Source organism: Nothobranchius furzeri, chromosome 13 (genome assembly GCF_043380555.1).
Source record: "Nothobranchius furzeri strain GRZ-AD chromosome 13, NfurGRZ-RIMD1, whole genome shotgun sequence".
NCBI lineage: Eukaryota > Metazoa > Chordata > Actinopteri > Cyprinodontiformes > Nothobranchiidae > Nothobranchius > Nothobranchius furzeri.
This window is the reverse complement of record NC_091753.1, coordinates 28,806,699-28,823,353: the sequence shown is the minus strand read 5'-3', so window position 1 is coordinate 28,823,353 and position 16,655 is coordinate 28,806,699. Positions and strand designations below refer to the sequence as shown.

The window sequence follows — 16,655 nt, the reverse complement described above, 5'->3', positions numbered from 1 at the left end:
ACACACACCACTCCTTTGTGAGAACGGAGGACCCCATTCAAACATCTTCCATCACACACAAACACATACATCTTCAATTATATCACATGGTTATTATTCATTTATTTCATTGTTTATTCATTTAACAAATTGTTTAATTAAATGTTATAAAATTCAGATTTTTGTCTCCAGTAGCTTTGTTGTGTCGAAGAGAAGTCTCTGCTCCAAGGATTCTACGAACTTCAAGAAAGACTGATAAGAGTTTTGGATTCAATTTTTCCCCGTTTGAAGGGAATGGTGCCCCGTATATACTTAATTGTATCTTAACTAATTAATAACTCAGTAAATATTCCCATATTTACAGAATTTATTGAAGAATCCAAAAGTAAGTTGAAGCTTACTAATTGTTCGCTCCTAATAACCCCAACACAGGGCATCCCCAAATCCAGCTGTAAGAAACTTGTTGCATTTTTACCAAGAAGACTATTACTGTATTAGATCAAAAAGGTGGGTCTGAATACTTATAACCATATGATATTTGCGATGATTTTGGAGACTCTGAAACACATTTTTAAAATAATTTGCTGTGTGTGCCTTCATAATTTTGTACTTCGCTGTTGCGGGACACACACACACACACACACACACAGCTTTCTTCCCATAGCAGCTCTGTCTGCTCGCCACGGTGAGAGCTCCGATGCAGAGGACACACACACACAGACGCGCACACACACACGCGCACACACACACACACACACACACACACACACACACACACACACACAGAGAGAGAGAGAGAGAGAGAGAGAGAGAGAGAGAGAGAGAGAGAGAGAGAGAGAGAGATCACTCTCTTCTCTCGTTCCCACTGAGCGGCAGCTCCATGCTACAGACATCCAGCATGAAAATGAATCACGCATGCCGGAACCCCCCGCTGGCTCATTCAACTTGCCAATTGGAGGCGGTAGACATAATTTCAGCCAGCCAATCATTCACCTCGGTCCCAGTCTGACTGCTGGGAAGGAGGTCTCAAAAAATATATGTAAAGCCTCTTTAATAAGACAGACCATTGTGTCATTACAGAGTGATGAATCAGAATTTGTGGGTCTCGTAAATGAAGCAAGGAGCAAAGGGGAAAGGTGATAAAACTCGATTCTGATGCGCTTGGCCTCTTAGTAATATTGCAGCATGCAGGGGCGCCGTAAAGCGGTGAAAGATTAGGAAGATTCTAAGGGCCCACAGCTGTCAGGGGCCCAAAAAAGTTTCAAAGTTGAATAAAAAATAAAGTTTAAAAATCACAAGTACTTTACTTTGCAGTATTTTTTCTCATTTAAGACATTAAACAAACAATCTTTTAGTCTTTATGAAATGTATATTTATTCAGAGGTCCCTACTTTATTTTGACTAATTAATTTGAACTCCCCCCAACGGCATAAAATGGTACAGTCCACCTGGCCGAGGGGCGCGTAGCAGGCGAGACCAGCTCACAGCAGTCAGACAGCAGAGTGCGCCAAGGCTGCAGTAAATATGTCTGCAAAAACAAAGTCTGGGTCACAGAAAAGGAAAGAAAGGAGAAAGAGGACAGGCAGAAGAGAGGGCATCAGTATGTCACACAGTTTTTCTCAAAGAAAGGTGGGTTTAGTTAGTGAGTGGTTAAATTCAACCTGTTTGCTAGCTTTGATATCCACAATGAGAGGAACTATGCTTCATCTAATTATGGTAAATGGGTTGTCGTCCTTGTCCCTACCAGAATCAGCAGCTGATGATATTTCAGCAGGTGTCGCCTCACAACCCAATGAACCTCAAGAAGGTGAGCAATGTAGCATGTTAGCTAGCAGCCTCTTTTAAGGGGGTCTGTGGGAATCACTTAAGGCTCTCTTCTCTATCAGTACTATTACAAAGGAATATAAAAAGGCTATTTTTGGTGATAAACACATTGTTTTTCCACATAATGATAATTATACATATCAATCAGTAAAAATGTATAGATTGTTTTGGATGCTGGGCAGGTTGAAGCATTGTTATTTAGTCCGTCACTAAGTATGTCTCTCAGGAGCATTAATAATTATATCACTGTAAATAATAAATCTTTCTGTGTACAATCAAGGCTGAATATATTTTTAGCTATTTTTTTGTTGTTGAGAAAAATGGGTGTCTGGAGACTTATATACGTATTCATGCAAAGTTGTCCAACTTTAAAATTTTATGTAACCCTAACTGACTCCGGTTTGAACTGTGTGCTTATTCATTTTGTGTCTATGATGAAGCCATGGAGACTTAATAAAGAAGTCACCTTGTCAGCAGTGAATCCTTAGTTTTTGTCAGTCATACAGAAATACTTGATTTCAAGAGGAAAGAAGGCTGAAAATGTAGTTATGTAAAGCTTTGACACAATATGGAAATTTAATTAGATATCCAAATTTGAATTTTATCATCAAATAAAATTTTAGAATAAATAAACACATTTTAAGGGAGTAAAAGGGAAAATGAGATTAATAACTTTCAGCTTGTGCATTTCCTGCTTTTTCCAGCAGTGATATTGCTAATTCTGTTGAAGGAAATTCACTGTTTAATGAGAGACAGTTGGTGAAAATGATATGTAAATAAGTAAGAATGCATGTAGACCTACATAATTAAGCAAAACAAACTCTAATATAAAGTATATACCGTATTTTCACGACCATAGGGCGCACCATGTTATAAGGCGCAGCTTCACTTACGGGTGTCTTTTTGGTATTTAACACACACAAAAGGTGCACCGGGTTATAGGGCGCGGGCGGGGGCATGGTGGTAAAACATCTGTGCGGGCTCGAGACTCGGAACATAGTGCAAACCAGACATTGTGAAAATTATAAACAGCCAAAAGCATGCTTCACTTTACTGGTCTAGTCCTGGTTCAGACCTGGTTTAGAGCGCACGTGCACTTCCTCATTGCGTGCGCTAAGGGCTCGTGCTCTTCTAATGGGCCCGACACACAGGAGGCAACTTCGCCTCTCCTCCATTCATTTTCAATGAGAGATGCGCGACAAAGCGATAATCGCGGGTCTCCCTCCTACTAAAGCCGGGCGTACACCGGGAGTGCTGCAGGAGGACACACAGGGATTTATGGGGTTGGATGAGGAAAATGAAATAAAGAAAGTAAATGTGTTTTGTGATCAGTTTAATTTGACATGAACACGACAAGCACGCTTTCTTGACAATCTTTGTGAGTAAAATACATGTAGAAATAAAAACGAACAGCGTGCGTTATTAGGGAAATAGCGGGCGAGCAGTGTTGATGCATGATTGCGCATGCGCCGTGAGCGGTTCTGGTACTTTTTGGGTCGCAGCTGCTCGCAGCGCTGCTTCAAGCGCTGATGCGCTGTGTTGAAGTTCAGAATGTATTTACCGGTAGTTGGTGGATTTAACCACATTAACTTTCCACATGAACAAAATCATATGTGTGTTATTAATAGGCCTAAGAAAATAGTGTGATTTGAATTGTGTTTTATTAACCCTCTGGGGTCCATGGACGCATATCCACGTCTTTTGAACAGGTCTGATTTGGGACGCTGTAGCAGCAAGACTCCGCCTCCCTGAGTTTCTGTTTCAATTCAGCTTTAAAAAGGAGATTATAAACTACACCCCAGATTTTACATTTTGTTAATAGGCTACGTAAAAGCGGAGTTGTGGGCTCGACACACGAGAGGCGATAAACGACCGCGATAAGCGAAAATTGTCGCTGTCGCTTTTATTACCTAACACATGGGAGGTGATCCACGGCAGCACGCATGTCTCATTGAAAATGAATGGAGAGGTGATGTCGCCTCCCGTGTATCGAGCCCATTATACTAAACAAAAAAAATGACCTATTTTTAGACAATCTGACAACTTGTCATAACAGCAGTTTAGTAATGCGTGAGGGAATGTGCTTGTGAAGATTAAAAAAAAAAAAACACAAAAACATGAGATCCTTTTGCTGTTGGTGGAAGTCTCACATATTCAATTGATAAAAAGTATCATGTAGCTGAGAGAGGAAGGCTGCACGAGTAACGAGATGTGCGCAAAAAGGAGCCGCTTCGCGGGGAAAGGAGTGGCGCGAACGGAGTAACAACAAACAATTTAGACAGATATTGACAGTAAACTTCATATTTTGGAGCGATCTGGACAGATATATTGTCTCTGCAGTTTGGTAGGCTTTTATTAGGCTTATATAAAGGATGATGAGAAGGATAAATGTCCACCAGGCAGTTCAGATAGTACGGCTGTTTCTTGAACTGGAAGCAGAGGAAGTGGACGCAGACTCACAGCTGGAGTCTGAAGCAAACAGCGAGGATGTTGAAGACGATGTGGCAAATCCACAGGTCTGTCTTCGCTCACGTCCACGCCACGCCCCTTGTCTTCTACTACGTTTGCGTCTCACAACAACACTACAGGCGCACAGCACCATAGGGCGCGGCGTACATTTTAGAGAAAATTTAAGAATTTTAGGTGCGCCTTATGGTCGTGAAAATACGGTATTTTTTTTCTCCCTTCGAATCTGGGAGGGTGGAACCCCAGCTCCAGCTATTGACAAGCCCCCAGGGGGCCCAACTTGATATTTTTTCATGGGGCCCAAAATCTCTGGCAGCCCCCTGGCCGCATGAGCCCCTTGCCTCTGATGGCTAAATGCGTGTCAGCTCCGCTAATCCCTTTGGAGCGACTGTGGGAGCCCCCCCCCCCCCCCCCCCCCCACAAAAGAGGGTGGTCGCGTTAGTGACATATACTGCGCGCCGAGTGCCGGCCGGAAGGGATATAAACACAAACATGGCCTCTCACTAGTATCTTTCAACCACCTACAACATGGCAAACTGGACGGACGCGGAGACCATGAAGCTTCTGGCTGTGCGAGCAGATGAGCAGATTAGTGGCCTTTTTACGGAGACGGTGAGAGACAGCCAGCTGTTCGACAGAGTGGTGAAAACACTGGCTGAGCGGGGTGTCAAGCGGGACAAAAAGCAGGTCACATCAAAGCTAAAGGTCCTGAAAAAGAAATTTCATCAATCTGACGTGTCTTCCGTCTGACGCTGAATGCGCAACCCTGCACGTCATATGCGGGGGGGCCGCCCAGCGACCTCCCTTTATCCCATCTTGGTTTGAGAGGTGCCTGAAGGCAGTTTATTCTAGCTTCAGCTTTGCTACTATAAATGCCAAAATCCTCCCCAGGAAACCGTGGCAAATCCCATTTAGCAAACGTGATGGTCCTGTAAAAACAGCTTAAGTGTTAACCCATCTCCATGTCCCCTCACTTCAGTCATTTTCTTTACTCTTTCATCCCTAAATCCACTAAAATCTATTTGTATTTTTTCATCAGCGATCCTAAAGTATTTCTAAAGAATACATGTCTTTCTGCTTTACCTTTTCCTCCAGAGGTCTTGCTGTTGTCAGCAGCTGCTCCAGTTCCTTGTCTCTGCAAAGGAAAAATAAAAGAATCACGTTAAAATGTGCATGATGTCTTCAAATTTAAGACTTGTTATGTCATGGCCCTGTGCCTTATAGTAATAAAGTATTAGCTTCATCTTTGTGATTCATCTGACATCTACTGGAGAGGTCTAAAACCAGGATCTGTAATGAAACCACCCCGTCTGAGAAAAGGAACGCCTGCAGGATTCTTTTGACAAAATTTCCAAAGCCTAAAAGCAAACTACAGTATGATCTGGAGTGGCAAGTCCTTTGAGGTGTTGTTCTTTGCCAGGACTTGGCTCAGTGATACGGGAATTTGTTGAACAAAAGTGCCGGTACTCCCCTCCTATAAATATTTGGGGGGGGGGGCATTGCAAATGACTGTATCATTGGGGTGATTTAGATTTACAACTTAGTAGGCACAGATTAAATGGGCAGAATCTTTTAACAATGGAAGAAGCCTTTTGCAAACGCAAACGTAAACGCTTCGGGCCAACGACTGTGTAATTACCTCGGACATGGGCTGGGCGCCTTTATTTTTAATTGAATTCATAAAAAAAATGGAAACACTTAAACGCAGCAGTAGAGCCCTGCGCAGGACTGTTTTCTTCATCCCGCTCCTGCCCGCTCCCGCTGAATTTCTGACAATTACCGCCTGCAACTGCAACGTGTGTGTTATACTCCCGCCCGCACCTGCAGCGTGCATGTCTACTAGAGCCCTGCATGGGCCTAAAATCTGAGCCCGTGTCCGGCCCGGCCCGAGGGGGTGGAGCCCCAGCCTGACCCGGCCCGAAAAGGTTTTCAGGATTCTCTGGCCCAGCCTGAGCCTGACTTTTTTTTTAACCAACTAAATGAAAACAAAGTGTGTCAATCCTGACCAATGTGTTAAAAGACGTGCAGGATACAATCAATTTGTTTTTCCCTCGTTTACTGTCACGGAGATAACGGCGCACTGGCTCTGGTGTTAATCAATTTAAATTTTATCTCTTTCCAACAATTTTCACAAGAAAACAAAACAGTCAAAAGCAGGGCTTGTGTTGACCGGATAGTTCCCGTATTTGACTGTTTATTTTGACGGAGAAAGAATAGAAAGTATTACCCCGACGCATGCAGACGAACTGACACTTTATTTGTTACGCATATCGCAGATGTAGCTAAATCACCCAAGAAAAGATTCCCATCTGAACATCTGAGCTGCTCAGCGCAGCTCGCTGTCAGCGCATATGTGTTTTCCAAACCCTGTTGCTCAGAGAGACTTGTCACTTAGAAAATGTTCCCTGATTATGAAACTTTGGCTGAATAGCGCTTGTTGCTGTCTCCAATGTGACAACACATCCAGGAACCTGTCTGAGGAGAAGCCCAGAATATCACATCCTCTTCAGCTCAGCCAGCGCACATGATAACGCATAAGCGTGACCCGTCAACCCGGTCTCACAGTAAGACTGGGTTGGACCTGTTCAGGTTTACGCAGACAATCTTTACATAGAATTGACTTACAGATATAAAATTAATTCAGTAAAATATAAAGCATTTTATTTAAATATCCATTCATTATTTTACAAGCACAGAGAGCCGCATCAGATGGATGGAAGAGCCGCGGGTTGTGACATTTCTCCAGGACCAGAGAGGACGCAAACTCAATACATCTCTTTTATTGTGAGGTAATAATTTCTCCGAGTTTTGCGGTTGCGGGCGGGAGTGTAACACACATGTTGCAGTTGCAGGCGGTAATTGTCAGAAATTCAGCGGGAGCGGGCAGGAGCGGGATGAAGAAAACAGTCCCACGCAGGGCACTACTGCTGCGTTTGTGTTTCATTTTTTTTTATGAATTCGATTAAAAATAAAGGCACCCGGCCCGGCCCGTGTCCGAGGTAATTGCACAGTCGTTGGCCCGAAGTCGGGCCGGGCCGACCCGAGGGCCTAGGGCTTCAGTGCAGGGCTCTAATGTCTACTCCTGCCCGCAACCGCAAAACTCAGAGAAATTATTACCTCACAGTAAAAGAGATGTATTGAGTTTGCGTCCTCTCTGGTCCTGGAGAAAACATGTCATTTTATAGGCTATACCAGGGGTTGGCAACCCGCGGCACTTCCATCCATCTGATGCGGCTCTCTGTGCTTGTAAAATAATGAATGGATATTTAGATAAAATGCTTTATATTTTACTGAATTAATTTTATATCTGTAAGTCAATTCTATGTAAAGATTGTCTGCGTAAACCTGAACAGGCCCAACCCAGTCTTACTGTGAGACCGGGTTGACGGGTCACGCTTGTGCGTAATCAAAGGCGCTTTCTGAGCTGAAGAGGATATGAGATTCTGGGCTTATCCTCAGACAGGCTCATGGATTCGTCGCCACATTGGAGACAGGAACAAGCGCTATTCAGCCAAAGTTTCATAATCAGGGAACATTTTCTAAGTGACAAGTCTCTCTGAGAGACAGGGTTTGGAAAACACTCGCTTCAGTGGGACGAACCTTCCCGCATGCCCTCTGATTCCGCGACGCACTCCAAGCCAATCTCCACAACTTCAGCTCGCTGTGCACATACGCGCTGACAGCGAGCTGCGCTGAGCAATGTCCAGCTCAGATGTTCAGATGGGAATCTTTTCTTGGGTGATTTAGTAGGGATGAGCCGGATACTCGTTTCAGACGAGTATTCGGTACGGATAAAGCATTTTTGACGAATACGAGCATGAAACGCGTAAACCTCCTAAATATCTGCAATCGTGCTGAAGGAAAATCCTCAATGGGTAACTGACTGTCATCACGCTCTGTGACTGGCCAGTCACATAGAGCGCCAGCCCATCCCTACACACAAAACTCTCTAACCGGCCAGGAGCGCAGTCCGTCCGGCTCATCCACGCACACACACACAGACAGTAACGGATATCGCTGTGATTGCTTCACTGTTGCTCACGTTTCTTCAGTTTTCCCTAGGTTTTCTTCAGCTCGCCTCTTTTTGGGTTGAATATTTAAAGTTACTTTGTTCGTAACTTACATGGTGCATTTGACAAGACAGAGCTGACGTGCTGCATCAGTCACTCACTACCTCCGCTCCGGTCAGGTTTTTTTTTTTTTAACTCTATCTCTCTCCCTCTCACCCTCTCTATCTCTCTCAGACACACACACCTTAACCAACATTGTTTTGTTTAACTTTGTGTGAGGCAAAATGCCAAGAACGTTAAGAAAATAATCAGTTTAATCAAATTAAAATAAAAAATATACATAAAGTTGTGTCTGGTTCTAGCATTTCATATTTCCTAGTTCCTATTGCATGAGTTCAGATGTATTAACCCATGCACTTAAATATTAATGTTCTGATTTTATTGAAACACTTGTTCTGTAATAGTTTCTTTACTATTATGATCAAAAATATTTAATCTCAATTCTGAGGCTGCTCTCTAAATAGTTTTCAAATAAACAATACACATAGCAACTTCTGATCAATCCATATCAATTTCAGACTTAAAATAATATATTGATGTAAACCACGCCCACTTCCGGGTTATGCCACGCCCATTCCGAGTACAGATACAGATACAGGTAATTTAGTTGGTTGAACAGATACAAATACAGATACAGATAGTGGTGTACTCGCTCATCCCTATGATTTAGCTACATCTGCGATGTGCGTAATGAATAAAATGTCAGTTCGTCTGCATGCGTCGGGGTAATTCTTTCTATTCTTTCTCCGTCAAAATAAATGGTGTAATGTAATGTTGTGATTAGAAGTGTATATTTATATACTGTAATTAAATAATTTAATTACCTGTTTCTGTATATTTATACAATCTAAATAATCAATCAGAAGTGGTCGTTTTTATCATCAGGGAGTTTACTTCAACACTTTGTATTGACTGAGAGACAAGAAAGAGAGAAAGTTGGGATCGTTTAAGAATCTTTAATTTCTATAATTATAAATTCTTACAATCTACCAGGACTATCTCAATGATGGATGCATATGGATGTAGATGGTTCGGTTTGGTGTGTGTGTGTGTGTTTTGTTCAGAATCTCTAGGCTGAGTAGCGAATCTGGTTGTTTTGACTAGGCTACCACGAGGCTTCAGAAGCTGATGACATGAGCCGCCATTTGCCGTATTTACGTACCCAGGAAGAGCCTCCCGTGTTAGATCAGGAATTGCCAGGTCTCGGACCTTCAGCGATACTGGAGCTGGTTGAAACAGCGGTCACAGCACACAACGCCCGTCTGAAGGGTCGACTCAGGTAGCATCGGCAGGTGTCAACAAGTTCACTCTTATTTTGAAGGACCGTCGTCTCATTGGTATAAACGATGGAAAATCTCAAGCTTGACAGATTTCAGCTCAAAGTAGGAAGTCCAGCTGGCCAGTCTGAACTTCTTAATGATGACGATGGAAATCCTTAGGAACTCGGATGTCCTGGAGCTGAGTTTAATACGTAACTGCTGAAAGTCGAACGTAACGTGGAACTGACTTAAAATGGCGTTGCCTTTTTTTATATCTCCCAGTTGTTTGAGAATCTTAGTAAACCGGATTGGACTACTTTCATAAACAAACCAGATTCTGCCCTACCACAGACGAAAGTTCTGATTGGTTGAAAACAATGTGTCATGCGTTTCCATGGCAATGCATATCAGTGTGTCTGGGGCAGCCCTGTTTATTCATTTAAACACATAACTCATGACATCTTTATTTCACAGATCATTCACCTGATTATTAATGATCAACAAATGCTTTGATTAGCTTATCACAAATAAAGTACTTTGATTAATCCATGAAAAGCGTTCTTCTTCTGTTCTTCTGTCTCTTCTCCTGGAATGTAAACATACTGAACCAAGCGTCCGACCTTGGCGATGGTACTGTGTGAAGGGGCAGCTGTTAAGGGCAGACCATTATACTTCCTAACGCTACAATGGTCAAATACGGGAACTATACGGTCCACACAACACAAGCCCTGCTTTTAACTGTTTTTCCATGACTGTAAATGAGGGCAAAACAAATTGATCGGATCCTGCACGTCTTTTAACACATTGGTCAGGATTGAGGCACTTTGTTTTCATTTAGTTTTTAACCCTTTAATGCCAATGCGTCACCAGGATCACTGGTGACGCATTGGCGCATGTGATTTCAAATAACTCCTCGCTACTTAAACTATAAAATTCTTTAAAAATACATAAAGGAGCTAATGTGTGGTGCTTAAAGGGGTAATGAAATCAAGGCCGTTTCATATTCTATTCTCCTCTGTAATTAGGCAGTGATCGAGGTCGCTTTTCTAAGAGAGACCTGATCAGAGAAACTCCTCCAAATGCCTGACTTGCCTTGCTTTGGTTTTTGTGTCATGAAGACCTTGTTTCAGCTTCTTTTCAACATCAGTTGCCAACTCCATAATACTCATCCCGATCCCTGCGCTGTGCGTAACGAATAAAATGTCAGTTTGTCTGCATGCATCGGGGTAATACTTTCTATTCTTTCTCCGTCAAAATAAACGGTCAAATACGGGAACTATCCGGTCAACACAAGCCCTGCTTTTGACTGTTTTGTTTTTTGTGAAAATTGTTGGAAAGAGATCAAATTTTACTTGATTAACACCAGAGCCAGTGCCTGCACGTCTTTTAACACATTGGTCAGGATTGACGCACTTTGTTTTCATTTAGTTAGTTAAAAAAAAGTCTGGCTGGGGCTCGGGTCGGGCCAGAGAATCCTGAAAACCTTTTCGGGCCGGGTGGAGCTTGGGCTCCACTCCCTCGGGCCGGGCCAGACACCGGCTCAGATTTTAGGCCCGTGCAAGGCTCTACTGGGCATCATTTATGTCATTTAAAATGTTTTGATGAATGTTTCTAGAGATTAACGGAAAAACTACACACTGTCTCTTTAACTTCAGGCCTAGGCTGAGGCCTTCTCTGAAGCTAGCTGCTAGCGCTAACTCTGGCACTCAAGCTACCTGTCAATCAAACGTAATTATTCATCATTTCAAGCATTTAATTACACTTAAATGGATTAGTAACAAAACATCACCCCCCCCCCCCCTCAAAGTTGTCATGACTGTAAACTAGATCTAAAATGAACCAGGCTGTAAACATGCCTATTTTTTGCTATGAAAGCTGCATTTTTAACATGAGAGTCAATGAGAATTTGCTCACTTCTGGAACTGTGATTTTTGTCACTTCCATGTTGGCTTCACAAATTAAAAAAATTACTCACCACTGAGCTTATCACATCGGTCATGTGATATTGATTATACTCATTAAAATCCATTCTGCATCATAAGGTGTAAAATGAGCCACAGGTGTAAAAAACACACACAAGAATACACAATAGGGCTGCACAATATATCAAAAAATTATTGTCATCGGGATAACAGGACGTGCGATAGGCCCATCGCAAAACATGTCAAAAACGGTGATAAATGTTTGATTTAAACATTTCCATCCGTGTCATACATCAACTTTTCGTAAACCAGCTCTGTTTTTTACGTAGAAGTATTATTTGACCAATCAAATGTAGCCCTTCCGATGTGCGGCCAATCAGATGGGTCCGTTTATGTAATACGCCCGCCCCCTACGTAGACCCTTAGGATGGAAAGCAACACCTGAACCGAGTTTGCGGCGCCGTTCCCTTGTTTGCTATTCTGGCTCAGAGCAATGAACGCACTTCGTGCTGAGGTTTCTGGAATCAGCGCTGCTTTCAAACGTGAACGTGAGACCGCTCGGTGTCTGTAATCATTTTTACCGGGCTGACTCCGACATGTGCCGGTGAACCAACCCACCTTCATGTCGCTAGTGTTCCACCGGGTAGTGATGTTAGCCCCAGGCTCCGGTTAGCTTCCAGCTAAAAGGCTACAGCACTCTCCTCCTGTCACGGTCAGGATGGAGGAGGTGGAAACCAAAATGCAGAACCCAGAACGACTCGAGGCAGGAGAAGACTTCAGAAGAAAATCTTTTATTTTAAAGGAGGTTGTGCCAAAGTCCAAAAGGCACTAAAAAACGAACCAAACTTAATCTTACCAAAAACAAACAGAAACTCATTCGTAAGCACAGACTAAAAAGACACGAGGAGGACAGAAACACGCTGACGAATGCAATGAACCAACAAACACAGACTGACAAGACAAGGCGTTTAACCCCCAGAGACCCTACGGTTGTAATATTACAACATCAGATTTGAGTCTACAAAAATAAACCTTCCCCATTTTTTTTCTTTTTAAAACCACATTTACATTGCTAATAGGTCCTATTGTTCAGTTCTGCAACACTATTGGCTGTTAAAATGTGTAAATAGGCCCATTTATCTGGCCTCCTAGAACAACATGTGAAAGGTTAAAAAAAGATTTTGCAGTTGTTTTCTAAATTTGGGTTTCTGGGGGTTAAACAGAGGAAGGTAATCAGGGAAACAGGTGACCTCTGGAGATTTCTGGTGACGGTGGCGACATCGTTGTGTGGAGGTGGATTGGCTGGTAGGTGGAAGGGGTTCGGGCTGAGGTTGCAGAGCAGGGACCTCTTGGACAGGCGGCACAGCTCTGGCCTCAGACGACTGCTTGTGATGATTGCGGCGTCGGGTGGGAGACCTCTAATCCACCAGGGGAGAGGAGGACGCTTCATGCATGACTCCAGGTCCTGAGCGCAGACCATGAAGTGAATCGACAAATCCCTCGGAGACCTGACCCACCAGGAGACCGGAGGTGGCGTCAGGAGGAACTGTATTTCGCCAGCAACGCTGACCTGGAGAAGCTGTCGGGAGAGGTTTCCCACAACCAGGACCAAAGCCCGGAGGACACACTGCCAGCCGGGTGCCGAAGAATCGGGACTTGTCCTGGAGCTCTGCCCCGCTGAACCAATCCACCGGTCCCGGACCCTCAGGTTGGTTTGTTGGTGAACCTGGTGGTTCCGCTGGGTCCTTGTGTGGTGGTCGGTCCATTAGAGGAGCTGAAACGGAGCCAACTGGTTCAGGGGAGAAGGAGATGAATCCGGTTCTGAGAGTTTGGACAGGAGCAGGAGCGGACCGATGTTTCGGAGCAAAAGGAGGGGAGATGGAGAAGGAAGGGGCAGGAACGACTGGTGGAGGAGGGTCACGGCCAAAGGTTTGTAGTAGCTCCCTAGCAAATGTCCAGAATGGCACAGATCGAAATGGACGATCGTCGAAATAGTCCTTAGCCCAACGTAGGGCGCTACCACCCAAACTGAACAACATGAGGGATAGCTTATCAAAATCCGAGGAAGCCGAGTCCAGACGAGCGCATGCTTCGATGAAGACACGGCATTCATCTGGGTCGCCACAGTACCAGTAGAGGTTTGATGGTAGTGTCAAGGGTTCTGCTGGATTCCATGTTGGTTGGTTCATTCTGTCACGGTCAGGATGGAGGCGGTGGAAACCAAAATGCAGAACCCAGAACGACTCGAGGCAGGAGAAGACTTCAGAAGAAAATCTTTTATTTTAAAGGAGGATGTGCCAAAGTCCAAAAGGCACTAAAAAACAAACCAAACTTGATCTTACCAAAAACAAACAGAAACTAATTCGTAAGCACGGACTAGGAAGACACGAGGAGGACAGGAACACGCTGACGAATGCAATGAACCAACAAACACAGACTGACAAGACAAGGCTTTTAAACACAGAGGGAGGTAATCAGGGGAACAGGTGACAGGTGTGAGGAGTGTGAGCTGAGAAGAAACTGGTGGAATCAATTAACTAAATGGGAGGGATAAGAGCTTGGCAGGAGGGCAGATAAACATTAACCTATAAAACATGGATCTAACTAAACCTAAAAGACAGAGGGCAAATATAAACCACTAAAAACAATAGGGTTCCCTGCCCTTTGGGCTTGGAACCCTAATAACCAGATGGGTGAGGAGAACTAATCTAAAGACAACTAGGAGAACCAGGAAGTGACTAGGAGGACACAAGAGGAGTGCCTGGAGTGGGAACAGGAGGGAGCTGGGGAACAAAGGGACACAGAACATGACACCTCCCAGTCCCACTCTGCTAAAGAGGGCCTGGAAAAGTTCCCCAACGTATCAAAAGTCATGTTTCATTTATGAGCTTTTATAACCTTGTTAATCAGGATAGTTGATTTGCTGCTGCACCTAAACTTTCAGTCAGAAGCTCTGCTAGCCGGTTATCTTAGTTCAATTTGTTAGCTTGTTATCAGAATCATAGTTGCAATTTAATCATCTGAGCTGCTTTTTAAGATCTAGGTAAACCTGTTCAATTTGGGGTTAAAAACAAACGTTTTCTCATATTTTCCATGTAGTTTTTTGCCAGTTCCTCTTCTGAAAGGTAGACAATTGTTTTTCTATTTGCCTCAAAAAGTCTTAATTTTCTCCTAGTTTGGCCCAGCACAGTTCACGTTCCAATTGCAGCAACAACCTTATAACATAACCACATAAGTGGAGAAAATGTTCAGTAGCAATGAGAGAATTTGCTGTTGCATTTAAGTGATGTTAACTATTATTTAACATTTAAACTTATATTCAGACATTTTTATTTATTCAGAAACCCTGGTAAGGGATGTTTTTCTGTATTTGGAGCATCAGAAGATGTTTTATGGTGGTGGTGATGTTTTAAAGTCACTGAGAAACTGCATGCATGCAGTTTGTTGTTTTGCTGCTAATACAGTAGCAGGTGCAGCTGCATATTTTTTCAATAAAAAATGTTATGTTCTAATGGAATTCATGCATTAGTTTTTGTTTGCTTTGAACCCAGAGCAGACATCACACGCGAGATGACATCAACACTGCATACTTTAGTATTTGTTAATTTATCGCAAGTAATATCGATATCGCAATATTAAGCACTGTTATCGAATATTGCAGGTTTTCCTATCATGCAGCCCTAATACAAATAACTAAACATGTCTGTACAGCATGATGGGCATAGTTAGGTGTGTGAGTGTGCGAGTGTGCATGTGTGTGTGTGCACATTTAACCCGAACAAATAACTTTGCAGACGTGGTGCTGCATAATGGTGGACAGCCACTCTTACTAGATATAACACAATAATTATATTCTTATATTCCAAAGCAGGAACATTTATCTAAATGTCAGCCTCCACTGTGCCAGAGCCATTTATTTGCCTCCAGTACATTACCTATGTGCTCCACACACCCTCGCTTTCACCTTCTGTTTAATAAACTGCAAATGGGAACTGGATCTCTGGAGAAATAACAACACAGGCTGGCTGTGGTAATGCATGCCGCGTCCATTTCTTTAAGTGTGAGATGTGATTTTGACAATGTGCATTAAAATCTAGGCACAAGAGAGCTGGAAAGTTTCTTCTCATAAAGAAATTTCCACCGTCTGACTCAGAATTTATGGTGTGACTTCCTCTCCAGTGAACAATAGCAGTAATAAAAATTATGCAAGAAAATGCTTTATTTTTAATGTTTATATATTTAACATTCACACAGCCTGAGGCATTTTGGTCATGGAAAAAATAAATGGTGAGTTTTCTGACTACAGTAACTATCCTTGGGAGAAGATTATTCAACTTCAGTGTTTCCCTTGCATTTGTGTTTCAGTCATTTTTATACAGAGTTAAAAATACTTCATTAAGTTTACTAAGCATGGGTGTAGAACATTTTTAATAGGGCCAGCCCAGTAATGATCTTGGACCAAAATAAAGGGGGCAGAAGGAGATGTTTTTCCAGACACCAAGAAAAATTAAATGCCAAATCCCCCCCTGCAAAGTGTGTCACTGAGAGTTTAAAACAATAATTATTATTTTGCAAATATTGGTGTATTCACCTTTAATACTAGTTATTACAATACAGCAGTTGCTGGATTGGTGCAGTTCAAAGTGGAGTGCATCAAATAAAACAATATTAACATAAAGGTGAGACTAGGGCTGCAACAAACGATTATTTGGATAATCGATGAATCGGATGGGCTCTCGACACGATTAATCGATTAATCGGATTACATAGGGACATTTTTAAAAACTGCTAGGGAAATGTTATTTTTCTCCTTCCTTCACTTTATTAAACACATTATTAGAAAACAGTTCAATAGCAGAAAAACAACATGCCATCACCTAAATTGTCTTATAAGGTGTATAGACAGAGACCCTAAGCTACACCTATCTGTGACCTAAAATGCTTGGTCCAAGTTAAACAGCTTAAAGAGCAAGTCAACCCCTACCAGAGTCTAATTCCACTCCCACTTCATGTTTGAAAAATGCAACACATGCTGTTGCCTGAGACAGAGAGGGCGGAGCCGCTAACAAATACACACACACCCAGGCTCACGACAGCATTGTGACATCATAATGTACCAGTTTACATCATAGCAT

General features: G+C 42.8%; 1 protein-coding gene across 1 annotated transcript in view; it reads right to left on the bottom strand.

Moving 5' to 3' along the window:
- Window positions 1–16,655, bottom strand: part of pcp4b (Purkinje cell protein 4b) — a 96,902-nt gene that overhangs the window by 38,612 nt on the left and 41,635 nt on the right. The window contains exon 2 of the mRNA XM_015951847.3: window positions 5,353–5,404. Within this exon, the coding sequence (XP_015807333.1) occupies window positions 5,353–5,404 (52 nt within the window). The remainder of the gene's footprint in view (window positions 1–5,352; window positions 5,405–16,655) is intronic.